The 19,153-nt window shown below is 49.9% G+C and overlaps 2 protein-coding genes across 2 annotated transcripts in view; one reads left to right on the top strand and one right to left on the bottom strand.

Annotated features, from left to right (window-relative positions):
• The window catches only part of KIAA0319L (KIAA0319 like), a 30,605-nt gene extending 19,576 nt beyond the window's left edge, over positions 1 to 11,029 (bottom strand). The window contains exons 1-3 of the mRNA XM_068172510.1: positions 10,704 to 11,029; positions 9,472 to 9,638; positions 4,568 to 5,214 (exon numbers count right to left, since the gene is read on the bottom strand). Of these exons, the coding sequence (XP_068028611.1) occupies positions 4,568 to 5,214; positions 9,472 to 9,613 (789 nt within the window). The 5' untranslated portion in view covers positions 9,614 to 9,638; positions 10,704 to 11,029. The remainder of the gene's footprint in view (positions 1 to 4,567; positions 5,215 to 9,471; positions 9,639 to 10,703) is intronic.
• Positions 11,030 to 11,408: 379 nt separating this feature from the next.
• Positions 11,409 to 15,177, top strand: NCDN (neurochondrin). Its single transcript, XM_068172516.1, has 6 exons — positions 11,409 to 11,656; positions 12,024 to 13,010; positions 13,155 to 13,381; positions 13,557 to 13,781; positions 14,002 to 14,144; positions 14,442 to 15,177. Exons 1-6 carry the CDS (start codon positions 11,555 to 11,557, stop codon positions 14,906 to 14,908), a joined length of 2,151 nt encoding a protein of 716 aa, XP_068028617.1. The 5' UTR covers positions 11,409 to 11,554; the 3' UTR covers positions 14,909 to 15,177.
• Positions 15,178 to 19,153: the final 3,976 nt, after the last annotated feature.

Below are 19,153 nucleotides of genomic sequence, written 5' to 3'. Positions count from 1 at the left end.
TGAAGCCATGCAATTGGCCAACATGAAGCAGGAGAATTGCAGTGGCATTTTTATGTAACAACTGAATTGTTACAGCAAGAGGAAATTTATTTTGGAATCACTCTTCAAAGCAAGGTGAAGAGCTCCCTGTGTGCCTGCCCCAGGAGATGCTGCTGGGGCAGGGAGAGGAGCTGGAGGGCACAAAGAGTACTCACATCCACACAGGATGAGCCACTTGATTGAAAATAATCAGAGTGGCAGGAACAATTTCCTTTCTTTTATCAGAAAATTCCTTTTACCTAGCCCCATTCCAGTTCCTAGCCTGCCAGGCCACACTCCTGACAATTCATCCTCCACGGTGAAGTCCATGTGTGTAGCACATTTTTTTTTTTAGCTAACTCTATTTTGAGAACATCTGCTAAATATTCAAAATGGAGCAATTTACCATCTTTGACTCAGAAAGTGCTTTGGAGCTGGATTTCCCACCACTACTCCCCATTAGAGGAGTGATTAAAAGCTCTTATTGGGGAAAATATACTCAAGCTTTTAGACCACGCTGTTGGCATTCAGTTCAGGAAACAGGAACTGGGAAAACACTCCAGACCATGGTGGGCAACATCCTTGTCAGTAAATGGGCTGGGCTTTAGAAAACACTAAATGTTGGTTGTAAAAATAAAGCTGTGCTGCCCACACTGAACAACCAGCCAAGCCAGGAGCAGCAGTGAAGGCACTGAGGGCATCTCTGCAAGGTTTTGTTTCAGCCTTGGGCAAATAATTTCCTCTCACCATAGCTCACTTTGCTCACAGAATGTAAAACAATTGTTTGATTAACATCTGAGCTTTATGTACCAAAGAATCAAACACTATTTGTTAGTGTTACAGATATAAGCTGTCTTCCTTTATTTGGTTACTTGCTAATGGGCTTACTTAAACAAAAGTATGGATTCTTTGGAATCCATGCAGGAAAAATCTGGCATGCTGCTCTTCCTCAGTGGCCTCAGGACAGCTGGATGTCCCAAGCTGTATCATCTTCCACTCACTGACAAATGCAAAGGGTACTGACTCCCATTCCTCAAGATAAAGTTTGAAATGCTGGCAGGAGAAAGAGGGGAACAGCCAGGCAGAAACTCAAGTGAGACAGACTCTTTAGGAAAGGCACAGGAGCAGAATGTTCCCATGACTTCCTACCACTATGGGAAGCCACTTTTTACTTCTGAAGAATCAACTCAAAAGGGTCACAAGAACAAGAGTCACAAACAATACACAGATTCGCATTCACCTGCTGGCCACAGCAGAGTCCCCACTTTGCTTGGCAGTATTTCTAGTGAGCTGAATGCTTTCTTGACTCATTTTTAATTCCCAAAAAAAACCCACTTTAAAGTTAAGAGATCCTCTTCCTTCCAAAAATCTTCAGGATGAATTGACAGCCAAATGTCTGTGGAGAGCTGGAATTAGATAAGCTTTGCCTGGGGCAACACAACAGTCAAAAATGCCTCTAATGCTTGCAAGCTGAGACATTTCTTATCTTTGCTCCATAACTCTGAATTCTATAAGCAAAGAACAGATTATTTCATTCTTGGGGATAAGTGACAAGGAGACTAGAAGTTTGCCAGCTGTCCTATCTTATTAGCTTAGAAAATAGAGAGGAGTGACACATTGGCCTGAGTCAACACAGGAGCCTCAGACAATTTTGATTCCACCCCTAAATGCCTTTGGCCTGAGACAAATAACCCAGTGTCCTTGTCTGAGAGTCCCATGTCTGTTAGAGGGACTAGAGCAGCCCTGTGCATGAGAATCCACACTAAGCCAAAGTTATTTGAGAGAAAAACACCTCTGTTCTGGAATTTTCTCTTAATTTAAATAGGCCTGGTCTGAATTTACAAAATGGGCTCTTTTCAGCTTAGATGGTGTCCTTGCTGTCTGCAGTATCTGCATATCTGTGAAGACCCTAAAATGTAGGTAATGTCACAAACCCTTACTGAGTTAGTGCTGGTGGTAAAGAGAGACATTTCCTCATTCCTTGTGGATGAAAAGCTTGCAGGAAGTGTGACAGCACTAGCCAAACAGTGGGCTTGATGTGAGGGCAGGAATGAGTTCTCTGGCTCTGTTGCAACACTCCTGCTCCAGCCTTTCCCAGTCTGCCTGCAGAGCTGCTGCAGTGCTGCAGCAGCCCTGCTCATCAGCAGTGCTGCACTCAAATGCTTCTCCTGACTGGCTATTAAACGTGTGGCTGTATTTTAAAATTGACAAGGAATTTTACAACGAGACAGAAAAAACCTGGTGCCTGGAAAATGTCACTCCCTTTAATGAAAAAGTACCAATCTCCCTTAGTTAAGGGCTGATAAGCAGGATGCACTGTGGTTTATGCTTGTTCCATAGCATGGATACAGTAAAACCAGAAATTAATGCTCACTGCACATTAGCAAATGCCATTGCAGATGTTTGTGGAGCCATCAGAACTGCAAGACGAAAATTAAAACCCAGAGAGGCAATGTTTTCCCAAAACTATCATTTTCCTTCTCTCTGAGCTTGCAAGACCAAAGGAGAAGATTTGACTTCCATACATTCAATGCTCAGCAGCAGCAAAGAAGAAAAAGCTCTTTGATTTCAAATATTCTTTCCTACTTCAGATGTTTGATGCTCTCAGGTATGAACAGCCAGTACTGTCCCCATCTTCCAACCCTTCCTAAAGAACAGCATTAAACACCCAGCCATGTGCTCCATGGTTTAGGCCAAATGTAGCCCAGGAGAAATTCTAGTGATTTCAGCATGGGTGTAACTTTATTTTGGTCCATAACTAACCCAGCTTGGAATACCTCCCTCCTGGAAGGTCTGCCCATGTCCCAAGAACACAGTCCCCAGTGTTGTATTCTTGGCTCACATTAAACTGCTCCTGGATTTGAAGTGCAAGGACAGCTGCAGAGCTGGCTTTGCATTTTGCAGGTAAAGCTGGATGGTTCAATAATCCCAGAATTAGCCCAGGTGGATATTTTAATTCTTCCTTCTCCTCAAAAACTCCATCCTAAACCTCAAAAATGCAAATGCCAGGAATTCCATCACGTCAGCATATTTTAGTAAAACGTTTTTATTTTTATGAACTTGCATTTCATTAACAGACATGGACTTTGTCATTAGCAAAAATCATCAAGGAGAGTAAAAACCTTTCCCCAGCACACATCCAACAGTGCACATTAATGACAATGGGAGCACTTCCTAAAGATGGGAAATCCTGCATGTTCAGTAACATTCAGAAGCTGATTAATCAGTGTAATTTAATATTTGCAACCAGTTTACTAGACACACATTGGACAGTAATAGCAGGATAACCTGGAAAGCAAAACTGCAAAAAGAACAAGCAGGGAGAGGTAAAAACTGCTCCCCAAGAGCAAGAGAAGACATTTCAGAGTGGCTGCAAAGACATCTCCTCACACGTGTGACAGCTGAGAGAATGGGGTCACCATGCTCAGCTCAACTGCTAGGAGGAAGAAAGAACAGGGAGGGTGGAAATGCTGCAGCATTGCAGGGGAGAGAGAAATCTGAGCTCAAGTCAGCCTCAAATGCTGGGGGGTGGGGGGGTCTGGAAAATCAAACATTTGTCAAGTTTTAGTGCCTGGTTTCACATGTCACCCAGGCTGCCCGGGAGCTTTCGGCAGCGTCCCTTGGCTGCTCGCCACATCCTGCTCCAGGGTGGTGGCTCAGGCAGTCACAGCCCTACCTGCAACCAGGATTTGAAAACTTCAGCATTTCCAGAACCAGAGGCACCAGTTTTGTACAAAGCCAAATCCCTGAAACATGGCAAAAGCTATTTCAGGAGCAGTTTAACAAAGTAAAATTATATTTCACCATCAGGAATGCACAAGCATTTTTGAGATAAGGCTCGAAAAATCATTTGCAGACTTAAAAATACAAACATCACTTAACAATTCAAATGTGCCAAATTCTCTGTAACATCATGATGTACTGGCTTAACACTGCATGTATTTGGAGAAGAGACTAAACTGATTTCATTCACCCAGTGCCAAGGTAAGCTTTGGAGGATTTGAAAAACTGGAGCACTCTTCAAAAAAGAGAAGATTTGGAATTAAGATGCCAACTCAAGCAAGCAGATTGACATTGAAGTACACTGTGAGCTCTCTGCATGACTCTATAAAATAATGTATTTAAACTGCCTTGATTCAGCATTTAAATTAAAGCAGCTTTTTTTTATTGTGTGGATCTGAACAGGTACTTTCACAGGTAACAGTTTTCAGCTCCCAGACAATTCCCACTGACATGTCACCTTTCCTTCTCATCTGGCAAGCACACTGTGTGATTATACAGAGTATAAGCATTATCATAGACTCCGTCCTGCCTCACCTTCCCACTTAAGTTTATCCCAATTAAGAAAAGGGGGGGAAAAACCTACCCCAAAACCCAAACAAACCCCCAAACCGCTGGTGGTGCCTTGTTGATAGGAGGCTGAAAACTGGTAACCTGAAAAGGTATCCCATCACTGGGCAGTTCCAAGTCAAAAAATCAACCTAAAGCCAGACTGAGGAGGAGAGCAGCTGCTCCAGACAGCTCCAACCCAGCCCCAGCACCCACTTACCTGGGGCAAGTCGCCATCCTGTGACCTGTTCACATTATTGCCCTTAGGAGGGAGTGGGCTTCTGGGGTTCAGTTCTCTTGGATTCTGTCCATTTTTCAGCAAGTCTTGCTTTTGTTTTTCCTTCTCAGAAGCAGCTCTGTCTGCCACTAAGTGCCTCAGGACCTGATCCTTCAAGCGTTCTGTTTTGCTTCTGCTGCTTCTGGAGTTCTCTGGCAGATCCCTTCTCAGGAGCTGCACCCTGTTACCTGCCAACTTCCACTTCTGGAATGATCTCCGCAGTCTTTTCTTCCTCTGGACAGGGATGTCCCAGTCCAACCACTTGTGACTCCAAGTCTTCATGTCACCTTCCATATGGAAGTTTAACAAGTGCTCTGTGCTTTTTGATTTCTTTAAAAACACCAAAACAGAATCTGAAAAGCCAGTCTTGTTGGCCTGACATGTGCCAGGCATGGTGCAGTTCACCTGGATGCACATATTTTCCAAGAACCAAAAGGCATCACAGGTGGGGTGCTGGCAGCAAGTGGTCTGACAGGAGCTCAGAGTATGGAACCCTTCCAGAAGCTGCAAATGGTGACCTGCCCACGATCTCAAACGGCCGCCAAGCAGGATCCTCCCCAGCTCGCATTTAGATCCATTCCAGTTTTCATCTGGGAAAAAGAAGGGAAGATTCACAGAAATTCACAGAAATTCACAGAAATTCACAGAAATTCACAGAAATTCACAGAAATTCACAGAAATTCACAGAAATTCACAGAAATTCACAGAAATTCACAGAAATTCACAGAAATTCACAGAAATTCACAGAAATTCACAGAAATTCACAGAATGTCTGGGTTGAAAGAGACCTTCAAGATCATCGAGTCCAACCCATGCCCTAGCACCTCAACTAGATCATGGCATCGAGTGCCATATCCAGTCTTTTTTTAAACACATCCAGGGACGGTGATTCCACCACCTCTCCAGGCAGTCCGTTCCAGTACTTTATCACCCTTTCTGTAAAAAACTTTTTCCTAATATCCAACCTATATTTCCCTTGACGCAGCTTGAGACTGTGTCCTCTTGTTCTGTCAGTTGCTGCCTGGTGAAAGAGGTCAACCCCCACCTGACTACAACTAACCTTCAGGGAGATAAACAGACAATTCTCATTCCTTCAAAGCAGTGGATAATAGATCTCATCACTATTGTTAAGATGAATTTGGGGCACAGGAATAATGCAGGAGAGAGACACAGGAAAGTAAATCTGACTTCTCAGAATCTCTACCTAGCCTCACTCTCCAGTACTTACACAAGATTTTAAGGAACAATCTGCTCCTCCTACCTAAGCCACCACCACCCTTTCCAACAGGGATGGAGAAGCAGAAGTGAAGACAGAAATGGTCCTGTTTCAGAGGAGCCCATAATGCCCACACTGAGCAGCTGGACCCAGAAATCCCAAACAGAGTTCTTTACTCTAGCCAGTTATGGCCTTGCCTCTCTGCCCATAGTAGTCTGCTTAGAAAGAAAACACTTCAAACAGTGGCACTGGCTTGGTGAACAGTACAGAGGCATTTTTAACTCTTCCATGCTGATATTTGACATCAGTTGCTTATTCTGACTGAATCTGCTCCACTTAGGAAGTTTTTAACAGTTTCTAGAAAAGAGTTCTGCAAGGCAAAGCCTTGCCACCCACCCTGCCATAGTGTTTTTCATTAAAAATCCTCAAACATTTGACATAATTTCAGTTAAGAGTCAAATCACTTAAGGTCTCAGCTCTGCAGTAAAGCAGCAACTGTTTTGCATATAGATTCTTTTTTTCTTAGCATGAAAATTTTGAGTGCTTGCAAGGATCAATGGATTAAAGGCTTCCAAAATTCAGAGCTCTGCAGATTAAGGACTCCCTAAAAATAGCCTAATGACCTATGGGACTGTTACACTGTGCTGTGTTCAGCATCCAAGCAATAATAGGTCATTGGAAGATTACTTTACAAACAGTGTTGCTGGACTGGGAGGTTGTGCAGCTGGAGAATATGCTCCAGATCTGGCTCCCTCCCTGTCAATAATGAAGTTCTTGAACACAACACAAACTGGAAACATTTTTCTCCATTAAAATAAAGTCTGAATTTAAATTACAATATCCAGATTGAGAATGAACTTGAGTTTAGTGACCAAGTCATGGGGGACAGAGCTCCCTGTAAGTGCCTGAATCCACCTCTGTGCAGAAGGGGGAGAAGCTTCTCACTCGAGCAATGAAATGTGTAAAAGAAACTCTGCAGATGTTCTACAGCAAGAAAAGTTGACATCAGCACCTTTAAAAATCTCAGCACCCTCATCACACCTCATCAATACACAGCACTTCCTTGGACAGAGAGCAGACAGGGAATCTGTGTGCCCAGGGCAACAACCAACCTCATCACACCTGAAATGCCTGGACTGCCAGTCCTTGGCACCACTGTCACAGCCACAGGCAGGGACAAGCTCCTGGCACCAACCTGATGGGGCTGGAATTAGAACAGAATATGGAACGTGTGTACACACCAAACCCATGTGTATGCACACACACTCTCTCCAGACTTGGAGAAACAATAACAAATCGAAGAATTACACCATTCCTGTGAATTTCAACAGGATCTCATCCACTCAGATTTACATTTTGCCTGTAAAATTCCCTTTCTGTCAAAGGTGAATCACTGTTGCTGTGCATGAGGGAAATGTGCTGCTTCCTACATTCCTAAAATCCTTCCTCCTCCTCCTCCTCCACCACTGCTCATCCATCTCTCGTCATGTGTCAGGCCTGGCTCACACATACCACTCAAATTAAGGCTTGATATGGAAGCAGTGAAATTCAGCAGCAGTTTCTAGTATCAGGCTTAGAACTGGAGCACAAACGGAATGGGGCACATCTAAAAATGCTCCCAGGAAAGATATCCCTTGTGACAAATCACTACATAACACAGGTATTATATTTATTCATCTCAAATGTAAAGCCTGGATCCCCAGAAACATCTCCTCAGCATGTCAGAGCCACGACTTAGCCTGGATGACACAACACTACCATGCTGAGAGCATTCTGCTTCTCTTTTAACACACTGCTAAAACAAGATTTGAATAATATTTTGGCTACATTTCATTTCCAGAACTCTGTTAAGGGCCACTTGGGAAATATTTATTTGAAATTAGCCAGTATGTTCTTCTGAATTGCTGTACATGGACAGCTTAAAACTCAGATAACTCTCAGGAATGACAGAAGTGAACAGGCAACTCCCAGCACGCCAGATGTGAATTTTCACATACTGATTTTCACTTTGCATTTTCAAATTCCATGGCCTTTGGTGGGCACCAAACATTCAGACAACTCTACGTGCCCTGGGAGAAAACAGAATCTACACTTGCATTCATCTGTGGAAAGCAGGAACATTCCTGAAGATGAGTTCCCTCCTAAGCTCAGCAGCACACAAGTCACAAGACACCTGCACAGTGGGTGTGCTTAGTCACTTTTCCATACTGGTTTTGTCACATCAGAGGAGAAAACTGCTCTTCCCAGGAACTCAGGAGTTCCTGTCCCAGGGATGCAGCTCACAGCTTTGCTGAGCAGCAGGGGAATGGAACACACAGGAACAGCTTCTATTAATAACTTCAGGTTTACAGACTTGCCCAGGCAGTTAATCCTGCCTGATAGCAGATTAATGATTAAAGACTTGACTCTATGGACTTTTTAAACCTGCCACACAGTCAGTCAGTCAGTTATGTCAACACAGTCCCCCTTGCATAACTCCACATGACCACGCTCATTTCTAGGCAGCCATAACTCCTCCTCAGCTTCACAAACAAGCCCAAAATAACAAAAAATCTGCAATGGAAAAAATGTCCACATCAGAGTAACTATGCCCATGTAATTATATTTATTTCTGCACACGTAAAAGCCTTAATTTAATGGACTCTTCACTCATTTAACTGTGGGACTTGATGATGTCAGACCTGTACTGTTCCAACTTCAACAAGTCTATGAGTCCTGGCTTTAACTCTCCCAAGCAGAGCAGCCTTTAAACAAACCAACACGGTCTAGAACACCCTCGAGGAGTCTCATAGGAGCTCTAACTCTAAACTTCCAAGAAATTACTAAAGCCAGGAAATGTAGGCAGGAAGCTCAGTTGACAAGGAAACACTCATCATTCAAACACAGAACCCTTTGCTAGGACCAGGAATACAAACATGTTTTTCCAGGGTCTAAATTAGCTGATTAAGATCACACAGCTCATTAGCTTAATCAAATCTGCCACTGGGAACTGTCCAGGAAGGTCCGGTAACACAACAGGGAGGCTGCAGCTGCCTGGAGAACAAGTCCACATAAATGGGAAACAAAGCAAACCAACCCCCTTCCCAAACCAAACATCACACAATCCATTAGAGGAAAACTTCCATCCAAGCCACTGCCTTGGTTATTTACTTGAGCAGGAGGTTGGTTGCTCAAGTTTGAACAGGAAATTAAAAAAACAAACATAACCATTGCCTGTAGGTAAATAAAGACTTCTGACACACTGCTCTTGGGAAGAGCATTAAACATCTTAGGGCTAAAAAACATTCCTGCCTTTCCAAGTTGCTTTCCTTAAATTAAATTATTTTCCAGATTATCACTTGTCCCTTTTGTCAAAAATTAAGGTCAGAAAGAGCTCTCTCTGAGACACAAGCTACACTTCTGAGAGCTCATTTAGTAACTGCTAAGGGTGGTGCTTTGTTTGGTTTGAAAAAAACAACTGCTTTGGTTTCTCAGTTAAAAAAACAATTAAAAAGGAAACCAATAATAAACCAACCCTACAATGTCCACCAGTAAATCATTTCACTTTTCTGTCAGAGAATTTTAAACAAGTAAGAGGGATAAAGACCATAAAAATCCATACACACAGTCCCAGAGAGAAGAGAAGAGTCACCTGCAGAGGAGCACGAGGCACACAGGCAAGTGCACAGGTAGAACAGCTGCAGAATTCCCAGCTCCCTCACAGCTTTTCCCAGGCAGTATCGGGACAGGAACCGGGTGCTGATGCTGGGCTTGGCTTCCAACCTCTTCTCCATGGCCTTTGTGGGCAGCAGCAGGGCTCTAGAAACACGTAGGGTATGAAACACAAAACATCCAGTGACAATTGAAATGCTCCTGCATAGATCCAGCGAGAGTGCAAAGTGAACAGAGCATTTGTGGAGGAAAAGGAATGTCTTATCAGCTGCGATTAGTCCAGCTGTTGCTAAGGAACTATCAATGCCTGATACCAAAATGAAGTCTGTAGTGGCACAGCTCCCAGTGCTGAGTGCAGAGAGCCTTTCCCTTGTGGTTTTCTCCTCCAGACCCCATTTTTCATCTGATATCACAGTAGCTGTCCACTGGTTTCCAACCAGGCATTTGGGAAATTCCAGTTTCAAATATGCCTGAGGACTGGACACCCAGCAGCAGCACGAGGATAACGCAGGCACTGACAACCCCTGCACATCTGCCCGGCGATGGCATCACAGGCACGGCCGTGCTGGCTGGTGCCAGCCAGAAACAGGGAAACAGAGCACAGCAACGCTGGGAAACTGGGAGCTAACGCCCTGGTTTGCTTCTGGTTTTGCCCCACAGGGCAGGGATCACCAAACTTCTCTGCCTTTCTCATGCCAAAGGCTATTTAACAGCCCCATGTGCTAACTGAATGCAAATTATCTCTGGGTGATGCGGTAGGAGAACATTAATTATTTCACAGGTAATAAATAGTATGTGTTTTAAGGGAGCAATGAAAGCATCATTAGGCACTAAACGGCATTAAATAGGCCAGTTCTGAAGAATCCAAAGGGAATGCTGTCACAGGGAATGCTGTCACAGGGAATGCTGTCACAGGGAATGCTGTCACAGCCACATCCACCAGCGCTCCTCAAGCACTCAGAGCTTGTTACACCTCGAGAAATTACACTCAACCGTCCGCAGCAGAGCGGGTACAGCCACGGGAGGAAAACTTCAAGGGGGAGGATGGAAACACGCGCCCGCTCAGCCAACAGGTCCTTGAGGAAACTTTCCGCCGCCCCAGACCGCCGGTGCCCGCAGCTGCCCGGCCGGAGCGCCCGGCACGGAGCCCCCGGGGCCGGGCCCGAGCCCCGCGGGAGGCGGCAGCGCCCCGTGCCGCCGGCGCGTACGTACCAAGGGAGCATGGCGAGGCTCGGCGGCTCCTCAGCGGCTCCTCGGCGAGCTCAGGCGGGCACCGAGCGCCGGGCACGGCCGGGGCTCCAGCGCGGCGGGCCCGGGGGCACCGCGGCCTCCTGCCCCGCGGCCATGGCGGCGGCACGCTCACCCGGAAGCTGAACCGCCGCCTCCCGGCAGCAGGGCTGGGTCCGGCCGTGCGGGCGGTGTCAGGGCTTGCGGAGCCGCGGGTCCCCGCCGCTCGCTCCCCCGCCGGTCCCGGTCGCACCGGGCGGGGCGGGCGCGGAGGCCGCGCAGCCACAGGTGATTTGCCCACAGTTCCGCGCGGAGGCGGCGGCTTCGGGCACCGCCCAACAAGGCGGCACGCGGTTGGCCGGCGGCGCGGAGGCGGCGAGCGGATTGGCTGGAGGGGCAGGCGGGGCGGGCGGTGTGCGCCCGCAGGCGGGGCGCCCTGAGGGAAGGGGCCGGGGCCGTGAGGGAAGGGGCCGGAGTCGTGAGGGAAGGGGCCGGAGTCGTGAGGGAAGGGGTCGTAGCCGTGAGGGAGGCGGCCGGAGCCGTGAGGGACAGGGCCGGGGCCGTGAGGGAAGCGGCCGGGGCCGTGAGGGAAGCGGCCGGGGCCGTGAGGGAAGCGGCCGGGGCCGTGTGGGAAGCGGCCGGGGCCGTGAGGGAAGGGGTCGTAGCCGTGAGGGACAGGGCCGGAGCCGTGAGGGAAGGGGCCGGAGCCGGAGCCGGAGCCGGAGCCGTGAGGGAAGGGGTCGTAGCTGTGAGGGAAGCGGCCGGAGCCGTGTGGGAAGCGGCCGAGGAAAGGCTGCCCGTGTTCCCCTCTAGTCCTTCAGCCGCGCTTCCCGGCCATGGCCTCGGAGTCCGGGGACAGGCACGCCACGCTGAAGCGGTGCCTCGGTGTGCTCAGAGGTGCGAGGAACGACAGCGAGCAGTTCGCAGCGCTGCTCCTGGTAAGGAAGTGCGGGATGGCCTCAAGAGAGGGCAAAGGGGAGGCCAAACACCCTGCTGGACACGGGAGTGCCCGGGGGACGTGGGGATTGGGAGCTCAGAACAAGCTGCTTCAGAGCTTTGGGTTTCCCTTCAGCAAAGCAAGGGAACCTGGCCTTGACCTGGGTGTGATGAGGGTCGGTCAGTGCTTCCACAGTCTTGGAACACCGTGGTAAACCTCTGGATTAGCACTTGGACCAAGTGCCACCTCAGTGCGTACTTCCCTGCACTAAATAAAGTTGTTTTGGTTTCTGATTTGCAGCAGTTCCATCCTGTGCATGTACCAAATCCTTTTGCTATGCTCACGCTCGCTCCTGTTTTGCCTCGTAGGTGACCAAAGCAGTCCGAGCCGGAGAGGTGGATGCCAAGACCCGCCGCCAGATCTTCGACGCGATCGGATTCACATTCCCGACCCGCCTGCTGATCTCCCAGCAGCCCCCAGCCGGCTGCCCCCCGCACACCTTCCGTGCCCTCGGCCTCACCCTGCTGGCCTGTTTCTGCACCGACCCGGAGCTAGCTGGGCACTCCCAGATCCTGAACAAAATCCCGACCTTCAATGACGTCCTGCTGTCCCCCTGCGACCCGGACAGCGCATCCATGGTCGATGATGTGTACCAGTGCCTCAGCGCTGTCCTGGCCACGGCCAGGGGCCCCAGGGAGTTGGTGACCAAAGGGACAGTGTCTGCCCTGTGCCAGGCCTACCTGAATGGTGGTCACGGCTCTGAGCGTGCCCTCACACTGCTTATGGGGCTGTTGGCCATAGCAGAGGCCAAGTGCTGGCAGAGACATGCTCCACAGCTCCTGGCTGTGCTCAGCAAGCTCTCCAATGACTTCCTCAAGGCTGAAGACATGACCAAATTTGAGCTGTGTGAGGTTCTGCCTCACTTCATCCCCCTGTCACCTCCTCTCACAGAGAGCTCTCAGGGCTCTGAGTGCCTCTGCAGACTTTACAAAGGGCTGGCTGACGTTTTGGGCAGCAAACTCAGCCAGTCGCAGCGGGACCCCGCTCTGAAGCTCGCGGCCAGCCTCGTGCAGGCCTGTGGGGCTGAGTGGATCCCAGCAGGGAGTGCTGGCAGCAAGTTCCTGGCCCTGCTGGTGAACTTGGCTTGTGTGGAGGTCCGCCTGACCCTGGAGGAGCCAGATCCCATGGAGGTGGAGGGGAAGAAGGAAGTGGTGACAGCCTGCTATGTCCTTATGGAGATGGGGATCCAGGAGTGCCTGAGGGAAGAGAAACCTCTGCTAGAAAATGTGCAGAAAGTGCAGCTCATGAGGATTATGGAGGAGGCATTTGGAGCTGTAATATTCTACTTGAGACAGGTAATGCAGGGCTTTTAACAAAGAGCAGGTTGTGGGGGTGGCTCTGTGTGGAGCAAACTCTCCCTCTTGACCCACTGTGATTTCCAGGACTGTGGTAGTTGATGTATAGTGACAATAATGTGTCACTTTGCTTTCTTTGTGCAGGTTAAACGGGAGGACCTGCAAGATCCTTTCATCTTTGCCTCTGTTCGAGTCCTTGGAGCCTGGATGGCCGAAGAGACATCCTCCCTCAAGCAGGAAATCTGTGACCTCTTGCCTTTCCTGGTTGATTATGCCAGGAAGCTTTTCAAGGCGGGCAGCCCAGCTGTGACTCTTCCCCAGGCAGAGCAGGTCAGCACAGAGGGCTCTGCCTTACCCCAGGATGCTCTGAGGTGAGCATTTTAAGCACACATTTGTTGCATTTTAGCACAAACCTGCTCAAATATTTTTTTCTGTTTTCATTCTCCCTGCCATGCCACTTCCATGGGGCTTTCTCCCCTGAGATGGATGTAAATGCAGGGATTGGACCCATTCTACCTCATGCTCCCAGTTTCTTTCCCCTTCCAGATTTCTGCTGCCTGGCTTTTGCCATTTGACAGCAGAGGACAGGCCCCGGGACATCCTCATCGCCGAAGGGGCACCAGCACTGCTGTGTGAGTACTTCCTGCAGCAGTGGGAGGTCCTGACCTCTGAGTCCACAGCCCCAGCACCCCTGACGAGCACTGAAATGAGTCTCCAGACCATGTGTGGGGTTTTCCTTAACCTGGTTGTGACTGCTCCAGACCTGGTCAGGTAACAGGGCTGTGGGAGCTGGCTCTGGGGTTGGCAGTGGGAAGAAAGGGTGCCTTGTGCATCAAGCTGGAGGATCTATTAACGTGCTATGCTGAAAAGGGATGTTCCTTTTTCAACCCCAATTTCATTATATTTTTGGTGCTGTGTTTAACCTTGACATTCTCAGGTGCTTCTGGCTCTGCTCAGGAGACGTGTCAAAAAGGGTTTATTTTCTCTCTAGGCATGACAAAACCTTTTCCTCCTTGATGGATGTGTTGCTGAAGTCTCTTCCACTTCTGCTGCCCCAGAAGCATCACCTGGTTCTGGCAGCAAACGTTGCCACTTTGGGCCTGATGATGGCCAGGATCCTCGCGGGGTCAGCAGGTAAAGGAAGTTCCCATTGGCAAAGCCCACGTTGTGCTTTGTGGGCAGAGACCAGGAGCTGGGAAATTGGGCTGGAGACAGCAAATAGAAGGGAAACTGGTCCGGTTTGTCATTGGAAAAGTGATAAACCAAAAATGTTCAGGAGCAAGGAATACATGAAACATTCAGCAGGCTGATGTACTGGGATGAAGAGATTTCTAGGGCAGGAAGATATTCTGCTCCGCACAGCCCCACCACAGGGCCTTTCTCTGGGTGAGCAAACTCTGCATTGTAACATCCATTTCCTTTTTCTTCCAGCCCTTCAGGGAACACAGTCTGCCATGGAGTTTTTTGGAGCTGCCATTCGCTTCCTCTCCCAGGCCCACACGGCCCAGGCAGACCCCAGCAGCGATGGCCTGGCCGTGGCCGTGTCACCCGCCTACGTGAGCGCCTGGGATGACATCCGTGAGCTCTGGTTCCTGGGAATGCAGGCCTTGGCTGGCTGCGTCCCGCTTCTCCCCTGGCTGCCGCGCGCCGCTCTCCAGGCGTGCTGGCTGCAGGGACTCGCGCAGTTGCTGTCCCACGTCGCTCCAGCCTCTGTGGATTTTGAGCTCGTCGCCGCTTTCCAGGCCGTGCTGGTGGAGCTGGCCAGAGCCAGCGAGCAGTGCAGGGATGTGATCCTGTCCCACCACGGCACGGAGTGGGCTAATCTGTATGGAATGGCAGCTCTGGAACAGTGTCTGGCTGAGCAGGGAGGAGCCAGCAGCACTCAAGGTGGGAAATGAAGCCAGACACCTGCACAAGGTCTGTTCAGCACTTCTGCCCTGCTCTTTGCTGCCAGATGGGCACAAAAAAAACCATTTAAATGACCAAACTTTACAAAACTGGAGTGATGCAGCAGTGCCCAGCGTGATCAGCACTGTTCACATCAGCGTGCAGAACTGCTGCTGCCTCAGAACGTTTCACTATGCCCTTGCTCGACCTGTTGTGAGGATTTCTCTGTAAAAATAGCCTGTTTTGTTATTAAAGACATTGTGACAGTTTGTTTTTCAAACTTCTCAGTGCTGGGATTTCTTTCTGCCCTGGGCCCTGACAGGATGCTTGCTTCTCCAGTTAATATGGTCACAGTTTTGTCACAGTAAGCCCTGCAGGTTTTCACCTTATTTTCTGAGTCCTGCATATATTAGTAACTATACATAGAATGCTGAAGAAGGAATGGGAAAAGCTTTATTATTTACTGATAGCACTGGGGATAACTCCTTGTGACTTGAAGATGCTGTGCTGCTGGATGATTCCCCAGTTCATATCCTCCACTGGTACCATCATCCCAAGTTCACACCTAGAAAACTTTCCCAGCACCACTTGCTTTGCCTGTTTTGCCCCACAAAACACCTGCACAGAGTACATCCATGGGATTTTCTATTTGCTCCCTCTCGCTGCCGGGATGGGATGTACAGGGAGAGATTTCCACTCTTGCAAGGTGAAGGATTCAGTCTGCCTCTGCTCCGTGTAGGGTGTGAAAGCCAAAATGAGTAAATTCCCCCTTGCTGATTCCCTGCAGACCAAAGAACATCTTGCTTTACAGAAGAGAAAGGCCACATGTACAATGGAGTAAACCCGTTGTAGCACCGGCCCTGCAGTTCTGCGTTATCCCGAGGGTATTTCCCAGAGGGAGCAGCTGCACAGGGTGCCTGCTGAGGCTCAGCCGAGCGGCGCTCCCTGCTCCCGCTTTTCCACCAGGTGTCAGCCGAGGAGTTCTCTGGGAGCTGCTGCCTCGCCGGGACCGGCTGTGCTGCCAGCCCGAGGCGTTGATCACAACTCATTGGAGGGGGCTGTGGAATCGTCTGATCAAGGGAAAAATCAAGCACGAAGCTGCCTCAAAAGGAGGGCTGGCTCTGGGTGCATTCCTGCTTTACACTGTGTTTTTGGCTCACTGCTTTATTAAAGCAAGTGCGTTACACAACTGGAGAGGAGGCTGCTGCTCAGGGAAAGTATCTTCAGATCTTTTCAGCTCAGCCCTGAGCAGCCAGCGCAAGTTGGAACAAAGGCAGGTGCTGCCAGCAGAGCAGTGCGAGCCAAACCAGCAAATGAGCCTCCTGGCCTTGGAAAATAGCAGAACTTTGTGGAGCTGGGCTGGGAGAGGCTCCTCAGCCTGCCAGGAACATATCCCTGCACCACAGGGACACACCAGCAGGAAAAGCTGTGTCAGAAAAAACACCCAAACCCTCAAAGCCTTTACCTTCCTTTCCCAGTCCTGTACACACTCTTGCCTCTGGTCAGGTGCATGGGCTTCCTATTAATGACAGCCACTGATTAGTGCTAATGAGAGATATGACCTGTATCACCAGGAGGGTGTTCTGCTATCCCCAGTGCAGTGCTGGGCTTGCTGTGGGCAGCTGATGTGGTTTGGCCATGGTTCATTCCCATGGGCAGTGGTTGGAGCTTCAACACCTGACCAGAGGTCCAGCCTGGGCCCCCAGTTGCAACACTAGCATAGTCCTAACACAGAGGCCTTTGGTTGCTGGTCTTTAATTCCCTGAGAGGCTGCCTGGGAGCAAACCAAGAACCTCGGAAGTCCTTCAGTTTTACTCTTCCCCATCTTAGGGAGTGGGGTTTGGCCACCAGCAGGTGCCTGGAGAGGAGCATCTGCACCTCATTCTCACACTTTTCAGTGTAAAGTCCCCTCAGGTGTGAGCAGGACCATCTGTGCCCTGCCAGAGCTGGACCCTCCCAGAGACCCTGATGTCTTGTCATGTACATGTTTCCTTGCAGGAAACCAAACACGCTCCTCATGAGCCTGTCACAGCTCCTGACTGTGAGCTGACAGTGGAAGGGGTGAGACACCCACCTTTCTCTGGGACGTTACCAGGCTGAATGCCAGTGGAGATGGCAGAGCTCCTTGAGCAGTATCACTGCTCTCTTGTCCCAGGGCACTTTCCAAACATTCTTGGACAGAGCACCCCCAAAAAGACTGTTTTGCCTCCCCAAGACTGAGTGCTAACAACAGTGAGCACTGCACGTTCAGGAGGGGAGGACACTGGAGCTGTTGGAAGCCTCCTGCCACGTGGGCATCTCCGCTGGCTCCATGCGTGCCAGTCCACAGGCCCCAGCACGCCCAGCTGGCTCAGCCCACACGAGGGAGATGGTGCCTTGGCTGCCTGGCCAAGGCTTCAAAGGCTGCAGGGTGTCCTCAGCCACCCTGAGCTTTGCAAGCCCAACCACAGGTTCTGCCCCTGGCAGTTGGCATCCATGGGCACTGATGATCTGGTGCCAGAGAGGTGGATGTGGCATCGTCTAACATCCCCTCTCTGCCAGTGTTTGAGATCCCAGCACAGAGTGGGATTGCAGCCAGCAACACCCAAAGCAAACTGTGTTTTATCTCCCAGTGCACTTCCAACACCAAGACAAGCTCTCCAGGAGCAAGATGATTGTCCACTATGCTCCAACACAATGGACAAGGCCCCAGAGGAGCAGATCCACATTCTATTTCTCTTTGACAGCTTAAATGTCATAATGCCATTGCAAACCTGACCATGGTATACATTGTCTTACAGCATTTATTCATCTCACCCCAAAAGCACTGGCAATAAAATTAAATATTTCATAAGGTTGTTACTTGGCTGCTGTGCTGCCAGAACCCAGTGCAGCCCCCTCCCTCCTGCCATGAGATGTAGCAGGGGTGGTGAGAGTGGAGGCCTGAGGAACAAGGGGGCTGCCACACTCCCTGCCCACCCCTCAGCAGGGTCCCTGATCTCCCCAAAGCCCTGCCTGGCTCTCCAGACCCATAGCAAGGAAATTCCTTCTGAGAAGGGGATGTGGGAATTAGTAGGGGCAGCCTGTATTTCCCTGAGGTGTTGATGGGAGCTGAGCTTCTGGAGAAGAGCTGGTTCATCTTTGGCTAGGGAAGAGCTCTGCTCACATACTTTAGTCTCAGTGCTCTCATCACACTGCTCCACCAGTACATTTGTTGCTGACCCTCAAGAGCAGAAGTTGCTGCCTTGAGCCCCTTGCACACTCGTGGCAATGCTGGGGATGTCCTGGGAAGGAGCTCTGGGACCTTTGTTACAAAACCAGTTTTTCAGAGATTTCTGGCTTGGGTCCACATGCAAGAAGTGGTCCCTGGGATGGAGACTTTGCCCAGACTCACAGTGAATGCTCTCTGTAGCTGGGGAGTGAGGGGGCAGCTCTGGCATTGAGGTCCTCAGCAGGACCATGCCACTGTTAGGAAACACAAAGGATGTTTGGCAGAGCAAAACACAAGCACAGCTGGACTTGTGGTCCTTAAACAGGGATGCTAAAGAGCAGGTAGCAGGGAGCTGTGCTTGAGCCTCCTGTGCTCAGGTGACGCCAGCAATTGTCCTGGCCAGGTTGAACCAGTAACAAAACCAGGCAGCTGCTGGGAGAGTGTGTTGGCAACCCCCTGTGTGACAGTCCTGGGCCCTGTCTGGGACCTCGGGACAGCAAAATTGAATAATTATTCATCATCCACACTGGTGGCTTAACGAGTGCCTCCTGTCCATGAGAGGCCCAGGGGTTTGGTTTGCCCTCATCATCAGACAGCTGCTGTACAGAGGCTCTTGGGGCAGTGAAGGATTCAGGTGGGTCTTGGACATCTTACAAGGACAATTCTGCTTCTTGTAGGGCTCTGAGGGTGCTGCTGAGCGGGACCCCAGGGCTGGGGAGGTGCTGGTTGTGCTCCCAGAGAAGGTGCCAGGACAGCGTAGCTCCTGGGGTTTCCTAAAGCCCAGAGTCTGTTGCAAGGTCTCTTTTCTCCTTCCTGAGCACTGCTGTGCTGTGCTGGGGAGGGTGACAGCCCCCCACAGCCCTACAGCCCCACAGCTCCAGGCTGGCCTGGCCCACTGCCCCAGCCTGATGTGTTCCCACGACCCCAGTTTGCCCAGCGTGTTCCGTGAGGGGCAGCGGGACAGCTCTGCCTTTTGTTTTTCCTTCCCTTTGTCTGTCAGTGTTGCAGGTTTCCTCTGCTCTGTCTCATTTTTGGGTGGAAACACAGTTTCCCTCCAAGCTGCTGC

Source organism: Anomalospiza imberbis, chromosome 25 (assembly GCF_031753505.1).
Source record: "Anomalospiza imberbis isolate Cuckoo-Finch-1a 21T00152 chromosome 25, ASM3175350v1, whole genome shotgun sequence".
In the NCBI taxonomy this organism is placed as follows: Eukaryota; Metazoa; Chordata; class Aves; order Passeriformes; family Viduidae; genus Anomalospiza; species Anomalospiza imberbis.
Note: the sequence above shows the minus strand (reverse complement) of the source record. Positions and strands in the feature narration are given on the sequence as shown.